Source organism: Rhineura floridana, chromosome 9 (assembly GCF_030035675.1).
Source record: "Rhineura floridana isolate rRhiFlo1 chromosome 9, rRhiFlo1.hap2, whole genome shotgun sequence".
NCBI lineage: Eukaryota > Metazoa > Chordata > Lepidosauria > Squamata > Rhineuridae > Rhineura > Rhineura floridana.
Genome location: NC_084488.1, coordinates 28,961,165 through 28,973,709, shown reverse-complemented (window position 1 = coordinate 28,973,709; position 12,545 = coordinate 28,961,165). Strand labels below are relative to the sequence as shown.

The 12,545-nt window shown below is 47.0% G+C and overlaps 1 protein-coding gene and 1 long non-coding RNA gene across 11 annotated transcripts in view; one reads left to right on the top strand and one right to left on the bottom strand.

The window, feature by feature from the left end:
* The window catches only part of CORIN (corin, serine peptidase), a 221,422-nt gene that overhangs the window by 182,687 nt on the left and 26,190 nt on the right, over positions 1–12,545 (top strand). For 9 of the 10 annotated variants that reach the window (XR_009757878.1, XR_009757877.1, XM_061584453.1 and 6 more), the window contains one exon: positions 5,330–5,504. Coding sequence is in view for 8 of the 10 variants with exons in the window: in XM_061584453.1 (XP_061440437.1) it covers positions 5,330–5,504 (175 nt within the window). In the remaining 2 variants the exon portion in view is untranslated. Of the gene's footprint in view, positions 1–5,329; positions 5,510–12,545 lie in introns of those variants that run through there. The other variant, XM_061584458.1, reaches the window with a different exon arrangement.
* LOC133364402 (uncharacterized) lies at positions 3,403–3,976 on the bottom strand. Its single transcript, XR_009757935.1, has 2 exons — positions 3,878–3,976; positions 3,403–3,764 (listed from the first exon to the last, which is right to left on the bottom strand). It is a non-coding gene; the product is annotated as an uncharacterized LOC133364402 (long non-coding RNA).

The window sequence follows — 12,545 nt, the reverse complement described above, 5'->3', positions numbered from 1 at the left end:
AGCAAGGAGACATGATTAGGAACTATAATGGCATGAGCATGCAGAGTGCACCTTACTCACCAATGAGGAACCTCTGTTTGTTTTAATAAGGTGTTTACACAACAGGTATCCTTTGCATAAACAGTGTATCTTATAATCACCACAGTAGAAGGGGACGGTGTAAAAGCGGGAACAGAACGGAACAGGCCAGAACGGGCCCTTTATAAAAGAAATTGATGCCAAAAACACTGGGATGTGTTAGAGACACTTGAGAACAACATTTAGGAACAAAAACGATTCCGATAGGATTTTTTATTAACCCTTTAACAATCAAAATGCCCTCCAGAACGGAATGAAACAGCCCAAAACGGCAACTTCCCAGTGAGCCAGACCTCTGAAATTCACCAGTCCCACATGACTACATGGGATGCATGCAATAAGACACAAAACTTCCGCGCAAACCACGTTCCGATACCCGTTCCGGGCTATAATACGCTTTTACGTAAAACAGCCCAGAATGGCGACTTCCCAGCGAGCCAGACCCACCAAATTCACCAGTCCAACATGACTAGCTAGCTAAAAAAAATGTGCTTTGAGGTACAGCCTTCAAAAACACAGTTCTGAGCATGCTCAGAGCCAATGCATGATTCTGATATAGGCTAAGGCTACCAAATTGGGCTACTTTTGAAGCAGACCTCACTAATCTCTCTGACTCCTCCCTCCTCTGGTTATGCTAGATAGCCTTTATAACAACGAACTGAGTGGAAGCCTGTCCAGCAGGGGCTGGAATACAGGCCCAGGCCACATGGCTTTTCTGCTTAGAGACACATGGGAGGGACTTCTTTGCCATAGCTATACTTCTGGATTTGGATTGGCTGAGTGGTGCAGAGACTTGATTGGCCAGAGAACAGGAGATTGACAGAAATGCCACTCCAAGCCTACCACCTGTCTGATTGATCCTTGCCCATCATGGTTTCTTATGAAATGTAGGGAGAAATTAGGCGAAGGGATCAGGGCGGTGGTAAATGCATCCTTGAAGGAGGGTGTTTTGCCACCAGCCCTCAAGGAGGCAATTATAAAACCTATTTTGAAAAAGGCCTCCTTGGATCCCAAAGTCTTGAACAACTTTCGCCCCGTTTCAAATCTGCCATTTTTGGGGAAGATCATTGAGCGAGTGGTGGCTGGCCAGTTGGCAGCACACTTGGATGAAATGGATTATTTGGATCCATACCAATCGGGTTTCAGGACTGGACATAGTACTGAAACAGCCTTGGTCGCTCTGGTGGATGATATGAGGAGGGCATTAGACGGGGGAGAATCCACCTTTCTTGTTCTCCTGGATCTCTCGGCGGCTTTTGATACCGTCGACCACGGTATCTTGTTGGATCACCTGGAAGGATTGGGAATAGGTGGCACTGTTTTGCAGTGGTTCCATTCCTTTCTCTCTGACAGGCATCAACAGGTAGCATTGGGAGATGAGGTTTCAGACCCTTGGCCCCTCACATGCGGAGTGCCACAGGGTTCTATCCTCTCTCCCATGCTATTTAACATCTATGTAAAGCCGCTGGGAGCTATCATCAGGAGTTTTGGGCTGCGATGTCATCAATATGCAGATGATACGCAGCTCTATCTCTCCTTTAAATCTTCACCAGAGATGGCTGTGGAGACCTTGTCCAAGTGCCTGGAATCCGTGAGTGGATGGATGGGAAGGAACAGACTGAATCTCAATCCTGATAAGACTGAGGTGCTACTTGTGGGTGACAGGGGGAGGTTGGGTGCTGTTGACTTACAGTTTAATGGGGTGAGTTTACCCCTGAAAGATCAGGTCCGCAGCCTCGGGGTGGTTCTTGATTCCAAGCTGTCCATGGAGGCTCAGATTTCGGCAGTGAGCCGGGCAGCTTGGTACCAATTACATCTCATACGGAGGCTGCAACCCTACCTCCCTATTCATCAGCTCCCACTGGTGGTACACGCCCTGGTCACCTCTCGATTAGACTACTGCAATGCGCTCTACGTGGGGTTACCCTTGAAAACAGTCCGGAAACTACAACTGGTGCAGAATGCGGCGGCTCGGTTGCTTACAAACAGCCGCTGCCGTGATCACATCACGCCAGTATTATTTCACCTACATTGGCTGCCAGTTGTTTTCCGGGCCCAATTCAAGGTGTTGGTATTAACCTTTAAATGCCTATATGGTCCCGGCCCAGTTTATCTGAAGGAGCGCCTCCAGTACCACAAATTAAGCCGCCCAACCAGATCAGCCACACAGGGCCTTCTCTCAGTCCCACCAACGAAAACAGCTAGGTTGGTAGGGACTAGAGAGAGGGCATTTTCAGTGGCGGCCCCCACTCTCTGGAACTCCCTCCCATTCGATCTTCGCCATGCCCCTTCCCTGGATATATTTCGCCAGGCATTAAAAACTTGGCTTTTTGGACAGGCCTTCAGGAATTCCGGGGAGGGCTAAATTTTTTGGGATATTTTATTATCTATTGATCGCCCTAACTGATTTCATGCTGCTGTGATTAATGATCGTTCTGATTTTATTGTATTTTATCTGTATTGTATTGTAATTTACTGAATTTTAGTTTGTACGTCGCCTAGAGTGGCTTCGGCCAGATAGGCGACACAAAAATTAAATTTATTATTATTATAATTTATTATTATTAACTAGGCATGTTCTCAGAAGCTCCTTCATGCATTCAAGTACATTTGGGTGTCGAATGCTTGAACGGGTAGGATTGTTCAACAAAACCGATTGGCAGTAGACTCTAGGCAGAAAAGAGGAAGTATGTCTTCACATAACACATAATTCATTTATTGAACTCACTGTCACAAGATGTGGTAATGGCCATTAGCTTAAATGCTTTTAAAAGGGGACTAGACAAATCCATGGCTGTGAATTATGATGGCTAACAGGGCTGGCACGAAAGGGCAGCCAGGTTGGGCCCTGGCCAAGGGACCCTGGGGCCACAGGGGTCCCTGAGGGGTCCCTCAATAGGGTGGGGGAGGAGTAGTACTCCCCTTCCGCGATCCATGGGAGCTTCCCAGCCGCCCGCCTGTTTGCTGGCTCCACCAACCTGTCTCTCCTGCCTTTTGCGGCTGCACAGACTGCGTGCGCAGGGCTGCCATTAACCAAGATGGTAGCCAAGGTTTCCCTAAGGTGCTGATGCCCCTGCCACCATCTTGGTTGATGGCAGGGATGCGTGCGCTTAGCACCCATGTGTGCCATCAACCAAGATGGTGGCAGAGGCTTCAGCCCCTTAGGGAAACCTCAGCCACCATCTTGGTTAATGGCAGCCCAGCGCACACAGCCACAAAAGACAAGAGAGACACGTAGGGTGGGGTGGGGTGCATGCGGGTGCACTGAGGCCTGGGGCAAGCTGGTGCCTAAGGGCCCCAGCATGCCTGGTGCCGGCCCTGATGACTAGATGGAATCTCCAGATTCAGGAGCAGCATACAATAGATTAATGTTGCTGAGGAATAGCAGCCAGTCTGCCCTCAGACTCCCAGGGGAAGTCTACTGAGGGAAGCAAGATGCTGGACTAGATGGTCCTTTAGTCTGATCCAGCAGAGCTGTTCATATTCATACATTTAGTTTAGCGTCACATTTTCAGTTTATTCCATTCTCAGAGATGCTGTTGCAAGTAATTTATGAGAGGAAGAAAAAAGGGGGAAAAACCCCAAGATGCCAAAAAGTGTGTTTATGAAAATAATTCCAAAGCAGTTTATTAAAAAGGCAAGCCCAACGCGTTTCGGTCACCTTATGTTTTGGCCTTCGTCAGGGGCTGAAAATTGAAACATACAAACATGTAATCAGTATTAAAATCTTACTAGTTTGGGACATACAATTCATTATCACATAGCATAGGAACAAACACCAATCATTGTACTTGCATACCAAAGATGGAAAGTAACTTTTGCTGAAGAGATTTCAAACAGTATAGCTAAAGGTTCTTTGTAAAAGGAAAGTATCCAAGTGCTTTTTCTGGCTGCAAGCCTGATATTAAATCCTTACATTCAATTGCCTGCAGGTTCTGAAGCCGAGAGATAGATTACAGCTGTAAGCAAGGGAACGTCTCTAAAGTGTAAGACTCACAGGAGGGGAAGTAATTCCAACTCACCGTTCAGACCACTCGGGGTTAGTGTGTCAAGTTCTAAGATCCAAGCCAGTTCTCTCCTTAGTAAAATCTGTGTGCTTTGTGCGTTTACCTTCTCTACAACCCAAAAACTGAAATTTGTCAGAGAATGTCTGCAATTGGTGTTATGCTCAGTCAAAGGAGCTTCCACCTTGTTGTTCTTGACGTTGTTTATATGCTCATCAATTCATTTTTTTAGAACTCTGCTGGTCTGTTCTACGTACAGCTTTGGACAGCTGCATTGAATGATGTATATAACGTTGGGAGTGTTACATGTGGAAAAATGTTTTAACATGTATTCCTTCTGATTAATAGGATTAGTAAATCCCTTCTTTTTTTGCGTATATCTACAATAGGCACAATGGCCAAAAGGGTGGTGTCCTATAGGGGCATTTGTGCCAGATATGGTCCTAGTCTGCAGCAGGTTCTCTCTGAAAGTACTTCTTACCAATATGTCCTTAAGATTCTTAGTTCTTTTAAAAGAGATCATCGGCTTTTCCATACATCCAGGGATATGCTGCACTATGTGCCAGCATTTATTGATGCTATTCTGTAACCTGTTAGTGACGTGGTCGTAGGTCAAGTGGCACTGAAGTTGTTCAGAAGGTGCTCTGCGTGTGGGTTGTAAAAGGTCTAGACGGTTTTGGCATGAAGCTTTCTCATAGTTTTCCTCTACTACTTTACATGGATAACCCCTTTGTAATAAGTTGTTCAAAGTCCCTATGAGAGCTGCAATTGTGTTTTACTCTAAGGAACTGGCTGTAGGGTAAATTCCACCTTAATGCTCTAGGATGTGAGCTATAGTATCTCAGGTAAGTATTTCTGTCCGTGGGTTTTCTGTACATTGATGTATATAAATGGTTTCCTTGCTTGATAATTCTGAGATCCAAAAAGTTGACCTCGATTGGACTAGAATGAGTGTCAAACTGAATGTGAGCATTTCTCTCATTGACCCAGGTGCAAAACTCTGTTAGCCGGTCAGTTGTGTCCCTCCAAATAAGGAAAACATCGTCTATATACCGCAGCCAGCAAATAAGTTGTGCTGCATAGGGACAAGAAGGAGTGGTGATCTCTCTCTCATAATGTTCCATGTACAGGTTAGCTACTTCAGGGGCCATGGAGCATCCCATGGCCACCCTTTTGAGCACATTGAGTACTCGGGTACTTATTAACAGGGTACTTATTAACAAAGTGCTTCATATGTTTCTTAATAGATTGTGGCCGCCGCCCTGCAGCTCGCATGAGCAAGAGGATCCTTGGTGGCAGGACCAGTCGTCCAGGACGATGGCCATGGCAGTGCTCCCTGCAGAGTGAGCCAAGTGGGCATATATGTGGCTGTGTCCTCATTGCAAAGAAGTGGGTATTAACAGTGGCACACTGCTTTGAAGGGTGAGTAGTGCTGAGAATGTTTTACTAATGGTGCAGATGTTGTTTCTAAATTGTTGTTACAAAATGATCAGCTGGTCCATGGATTAAGCCCTGTGGGCTGGAAGTTGCATTATAGATGTTAAGTTGATCTTACTGAAAACTGCTTTTCTGTGGGGACTGATCCCCACTTCGCTGGTGGCATTTGGAAGTATTTCCTTATGGACAACCTTCCAGGAGCCACATGCCAGTGCAGTGAGTGGAGCTAAAGGCAATGAGTGGGTGGAGCAAGATATAAGCTCTAGCTTTATACAGTAGCCTACAAAGGGAGGGAGGCAGGGAGAGAGAGAGAGAGAGAGAACACAATGTACTTTCTTCCCTCTTCATTCCTGAATTAGAAATCAGTACAGTTCTATTTGCCCCCACACTTAAAAATATCACATGGTGACTATAATTTATAAACATACTGTTTTCATAGATCAGTTTGAAATGCAGCTCTCATAATATGGGGCCTGATTTTTTACACATGGTTAGTTTGCTATTATTAGATAACACTTCACATTATGACTTTTTACTGGCCCAAGGATATGCATTTAAAATAGAAAAGTTTTTTTGTTTGAACTCAGAGGAATGAAAAACACAACAAATTTCTGAGAACAGAAATATCTTTGCTCCTCCTCCAGTTATATTGCTGCTGCACTGCACTAAACCATGGTTTGGCTTAGCATATCATCTCAATCTAGGCTCATGGTTTACCTCTCCCAAACAAAACTTGAGCTGTCAACCACAGGACAAACCTTGGTTACAGCTTGTGGTTTGTCTAGAGAGAGCTAGACAATGAGCCTGGGTTCATGACATAGGTAGGTTGCAATCCTATAAATGCTTACCTGGAGGCTGTAGGGGTTTGCCAGGTGGGGTAGAGATGCTATGATAGCTTTCCGGCAGGTGATGATGATGATGATATTTCCATTTATAGACTGCTCACTATCTGAAAGATCTCAAAGCGGGTGGGTCACTATTGTTTATTGAGAGGGAAAGGACTAAGTAGCAAGAAAGTCAGTTTGGTGCAGACACACTGGCAGGAGCCCTGGATTGGCTCCACCAGTGTGGTTGCACCGTGCCAACCACCCCACTACTTCACCCCTCCTCTTAGTTAGTAACAGCAGCCATCTGTGGGGAAGCTCCCATAGCAGTTCCACTCCACCCAATGAGCCACTTCTGCAAGCTGGAGGTAAGCCCCATTGAACACAGTGGGCATACTTCTGCATAAACATGCATGAGATTTCTCTTCATGGCTGCAATTCTAAACATGCTTACCTTGGAATAAATCCCACTGAACTCCCTCGCTAGGTCTCAACGTTCCATTTTTAGGTGCACTCTTGAAGGGTTCATTTTGTGGATCCAGGATTGGAGGAGGATTAATTCGCAGGGCACTCAGGCTGCTCCAATACCCTTTTCCTTTAGTTGCTTCCTGGTATTCCTTTCTCCTCTGTTTTTGTTGTTTTAAACTCAACTTTGTTCATTTAAGGGTCTGAGGCAATGCATTCCTAAACCTCATTCAAAGAAGCCTCACAACACTGCAGACTTTACAGACATGCAGTGCTTAAATAGCCCCTGGTCCCCATCACCACCAGCCCCAAGAACTCATTAGTGTAGTACCAAATGTGACCTCTTTGAGAGATAAAACTGGTGCTTCTATTTCCCTTTCCCTTCTGCTTTCTCCTGTCTCCCATTTCTAAGTTAGCCAGGCTGCTGCTAGTGCCACAGATTTAATTATTTCCCCTCATTATACCAATTAGGCTCTGCTTGTTTGCTTGGCATCTCTCACCACCTCCATTTTCTTCATATTTGGTATATTGTTACATTGCCCCAGCTATAACTGAATTGCTGGTTTGATTTTAATGCTGTTTCATCCAGTCCTTTTTCATTTTGTAATAATCTGCACATTACTATTTCTATTTTTAATAGAACTGTACATTCTTCTATTCTCTGGTCTGTTGTCTAAGTACTAATTCCCCTCTGTATTATTGTGTAGTGTAGTCTCCCCATGGTGCACCATGACACAGAGTTAAGGATCTCATTACATATGTCAGGAGAGCACATAAGTATGCACAGATGTTTGAATGTAATGTGTGACTGAGGATATAAGGTAATAGTAGAACTAACTTCTGAGATGACAAGCATAGGGTTATACTGTAAAAAGAAATAATGGCCAGACTGTTATCTGACAGAAAATCTTGTCTTTTCATATAGCTATAAAAACAGGCACAATGTTGATATTTTTTGTTGTTGTGCTTGGCAAAGCTTAATTCTATTTTATCTACAAGGTCAGTAGAAGCCGAACAGGTTGCTGTACCCAAAGCGTTGAGCCAATATAGTGCAGTGGATAGTGTTGGACTTAGACTGGATTTTGCTCAGGCCTGGACCCTGAGTGAAAATGGACCATTGGTCTCTCCTGAAGGGTGATTTTCCTATGAGTACGGACATCACAGCGGGTATTAGCTCCACCTATCGTGCGAAGGCAAGAATGTCTTTGAAGTCAAGACTAGGGGCGTCAGGCCCCTCCCACTCTCCAGTTCATTCGCAGCGAGTCTAAGGAGAAATATCTAAAAATACAAGAACAAGGCCAACAGGCCTGGCAGCAGGAAAATAACACAATAGTACCATGCATAGTAACATGATTCCAACATAGCGGTATAACAGAACTAGAAGTCTTGACTTCACTCTTAAATTTAAATATAATAGCGTAACAGTAATATATAACACATTAGAAAATATATAGTCATCCTCCAACTGGGAGGGCCGTGATGTCCGTACTCATAGGAAAATCACCCTTCAGGTGATACCAATGGTCCATTTTCCCTATGAGTCCGGCCATCACAGCGGGATGTACCAGAGCAGCCCATACAGGGTGGGACCACATGCTAGTCCTGATTAAGAACCTGTTGCAACACTCGTCTGCCAAAAGAAGCGTCAGCAGAGGCATAGCGATCAATTTTATAATGCCTTATAAACGAGTGTGGGGTAGACCAGACTGCAGCCCTACAACTATCGGCAACAGGAGCATTAGTGGCAAAAGCAGCCAAAGTGGCAGCTGACCTGATAGAATGAGCCGTTATACTAGCTGGAACTGACAGCTTCAGAGACTCATATGCTAAAGTAATACATGCCCTTAACCAACGGGATAAGGTAGAATTGGATACTTTATGTCCCATAGACCTTGGATGAAAGGATACAAACAGAGACTCCGTTCGTCGAATCTCTTGGGTCCTAGACAGGTAGGTCTTGAGAGCCCTCCGGACATCTAACGAATACCAAGCCTTCTCGAGGGGATGGGTAGGATTCGGGCAAAAGGAAGGCAAAACAACGTCCTGGTTGCAATGAAAAACCGAATCAACCTTGGGACGGAAGGAAGGATCAGTCTTCAGCACAACCGAGTCCTTATGGAAGACGCAGAGGTGTCAAGCAGAAGACAATGCGCCCAACTCCGAAACACGTCTGGCAGATGTGATTGCGATCAGGAACAAGACCTTGAAGGACAGTATACGGAGGGGCACAGTCCTGATGGGTTCAAACGGAGGGCGTTGCAAGGCCTGCAGAACTTTCGGCAAACTCCATGAGGGAAACCGATGGACAACAGCCGGAGAGCGTAGGGCGACTCCCCTCAAAAAACGTTTGATGAACGGATGTGAGGAAATAGGAGCTCCAGTAGAGGACACTGAGAGAATGGACGACAGAGTGGACGCATGTCGGCGTAGAGTGTTGGGTCTAAGTCCCATCATGAAGCCGCTATGGAGATATTGCAGCACCTGTTGCATGGTGGCCTGGGAGGGATCGTGGTGGTGGAACTGGCACCACTTGGAGAAAACCACCCAAGTATGTTGATAAATACGAGTGGTAGATGGTCTTCTCGAGGCCAAAATAATATCAATCACAGCGTCAGACAGGCCAGCTAACCTCAAGTGTCCCCGTTCAAACGCCACACTGTTAGATTGAGTCAAGTAGGGTCCTGGTGCCATACTGGACCCTGGGATAGGAGGTCTGGCCTGACTGGAAGTGTCCAAGGCTCCATCATTGGCATTGCCAGAAGATCTGAGAACCACAGTCGGCGTGGCCAAAATGGTGCTATCAGAACCAGCTGTGCCCTCTCGGTTCGCGCTTTCCTCAAGGTTTTGGCTAACAATGGTATCGGAGGAAAGATGTACAAGAGACCGTCTGGCCACGGTATTGTCAGAGCATCTATTGCTTCCGCTGTTGAATCCAGGTATCGGGCAAAGTACCTGGGAAGTTGGCAATTGCGACTGGAGGCAAACAGGTCGATTGAGCATTCGCCGAACTGACTCTGAAGACGATGGAAAATGGCTGGGTGAAGTTTCCATTCCCCCAGAAAAACCTGTTGTCTGCTGAGCCAGTCTGCTGTCACATTCCAAATCCCTCTGAGATGTTCTCCTTTCAGGGATTGTAGATGATGTTCTGCCCAGACAAAGATGAGGGAGGCTAGGTCCTGCAGAGGATGAGACCTGGTGCCCCCGTCTGTTCAAATGTGATTTTACACAGGTGTTGTCCGTTCGAATGAGGACATGGTCCAAAGGGAACAGAGACTGAAAATGAAGTAGAGCTAAATGTACAGCCTTTAGCTCCAGCCAGTTGATGTTTTGAGTCTGCTCTGTGGTGGACCAAACCCCCTGAACGTACTGGGAGTTGCAGTGGGCTCCCCAGCCGATGAGACTGGCATCTGTGGTTACAACAGTTCTGTGTGGTTCTCTGAACGGCGTGCCCTTGGAGAGGTGTTGGGACCTCGTCCACCAGCGGAATGATAGGCGCAGCGCGGGGGTCAAGTGAACTTTGCGATGGTTGGAGCTGGCAATGTCCTGTTGAAAGGGCAGTAGAATCCATTGAAGATGCCGAGTGTGGGCTCAAGCCCATGGCACAATATGGATTGTAGAAATGAACATTCCGAGCGCCCTGGCTAGAAGCATGACATCTGCTGATGTTTGTTGCATCAGGGACCTTGCGATGCTTGTGATGGCAGTGATGCGATCTGGAGCCAGGAATACCATTGCCTGCAGGGTGTCCAACATTGCCCCTAGATGTAGTAGGCGTTGAGTTGGTTGGAGATGGCTTTTGTCGAAGTTGACAAGCCAGCCGTAGGTCTCTGCCCTGGAAGCGTCGGTTCCAGGAGCCCCTGAATGAATTGGGGTCATAGGATCTGAAGTTGCGGCCTCGTCCTCCTGGCTGCTTTCCTCGAAAGGGCTGGTTAGTACGGAAGGAAGGAGATCGCCTGAAAGGCCTGTTGTCGATGTTCTGGACAGTGGCCAGAACCGGTTTGTGGGCGTCTTTGGGATCAACCAGCACTGCCTTTAGAGCTTCCTCGCCGAAGAGTAACGATCTGGAGTAAGGAGCCCTGGACAGATTCATTCTGGCCGCCCTGGACAGATTCATTCTGGCCGCTGAATCAGCTTGCCAGTGGTGAAGCCAGAGGGTTCGTCGAGCGACTATCTGAGCCGTCATGGCTCGTGCCCCCAATTGAGTGGTATCCAAGGTGGCATCGGCCACAAAAGCTGCTGTCTTATGCAACTTTACCAGTGACCTTCTGAGGGCGACAGGATCAGGGCTAGTGTCCTCTAGAAGATCATCTAGCCACATCATAGCTGCTCTGGAGAAAATGGAGGCTGAAGTGGAGGCACGCATGAAGAGGGCAGTGGCCTGATGATTTTTGCGGAGGGCGAAGTCTATTTGTCGCTCAGTAGTGTCCTTTAGTTGGGATTCCCCTTCCCTGGGCAAGAGAGAACGTGAAACGAGGTGAGCGATTGGTTCATCTATGCCAGGGACGTCTAACTTGGTGGCAAAGTCCGGAGCTAGGGCGTAAAACCTGTCAGCCAGGTTCTTGAAGCGGCGAGAATGGAATGGGTGAGCCCATTCTTCAGAGGCCAATTTGGCAATCGGGTCCGGCACCGGAAGGTAATGTTCAGTAGGTGCAGGGGATTTGAGAACCTTGGCCCCTTTGATGGCTGGGGTGGAGGAAGTTGAAGGCGCAGTCTGGAGACCAAGGGTATTAACTACCCTGTGTGCCAGGGGCTGATAGTCTGAAGCATTAAACAAGCGATACGATGTATCCTCCTCATGATCTCAATATTTGCTCCAGTCATCTCCTTCAACGTGGTCAGTGAAGGATGACTCCTCCGCATACGAGGCTTCGTCAAAAACTCTGCCTCTGGCTACATCAAAGGGGTTAGGTGAACAGGAAGGATGAGCTTCATGACACGCACGTTGGTCCATGTTGAGTTGGGGTATGGCAGGAACTTGTGGTGGTGACTGCATTTGGGTGAAAAATGCCAGCATGGCTTGAAGTTGGAAGAGGAAATCAGGGGACGGCAGCAGCCCAGTTGTGGTAGATGTTTGTGCCTGAGTGGCTATTGGAGCAGATGTTTGGGACGGTAAAATGGAGGGAGGCTGGTTAGGCAAAGGCTGAGTGTGGAAGCCAGCAAAATCTTCCTCGTCAGAGGAAGCAGCAGGGGAATGAAGTATATCGCTTATGTGTGCCTGAGTTGCTGTGGTAGTGGTGGGGGTTGGCACAGAGGCATAGCGTGGCCGCTTTGGTTTGCTATGGCTTGAAAGATGTTTTGTCTTAGCCATTGCTTTAACATGCTTAGGCTTAGTCGCCTTAGAGTGTTGCGGCTGGGCTGTTTGTGACATGCCTGGCTGATCTGGTTTGCTATGGCTTGAAAGATGTTTTGTCTTAGCCATTGCTTTAACATGCTTAGGCTTAGTTGCCTTAGAGTGTTGCGGCTGGGCTGTTTGTGACATGCCTGGCTGATCTGGTTTGCTATGGCTTGAAAGATGTTTTGTCTTAGCCATTGCTTTAACATGCTTAGGCTTAGTCGCCTTAGAGTGTTGCGGCTGGGCTGTTTGTGACATGCCTGGCTGATCTGGCATCATATTGGCTGCTTGCGACATGCCTGGCTGTTCTGCCATCTTATATTAACTTGGGTGCAGTACACGGCCACAGAGGGGGCAGGATGTAAAGACCCGAACTGGCACAGTGTACAACCACAGAGGGGGTAG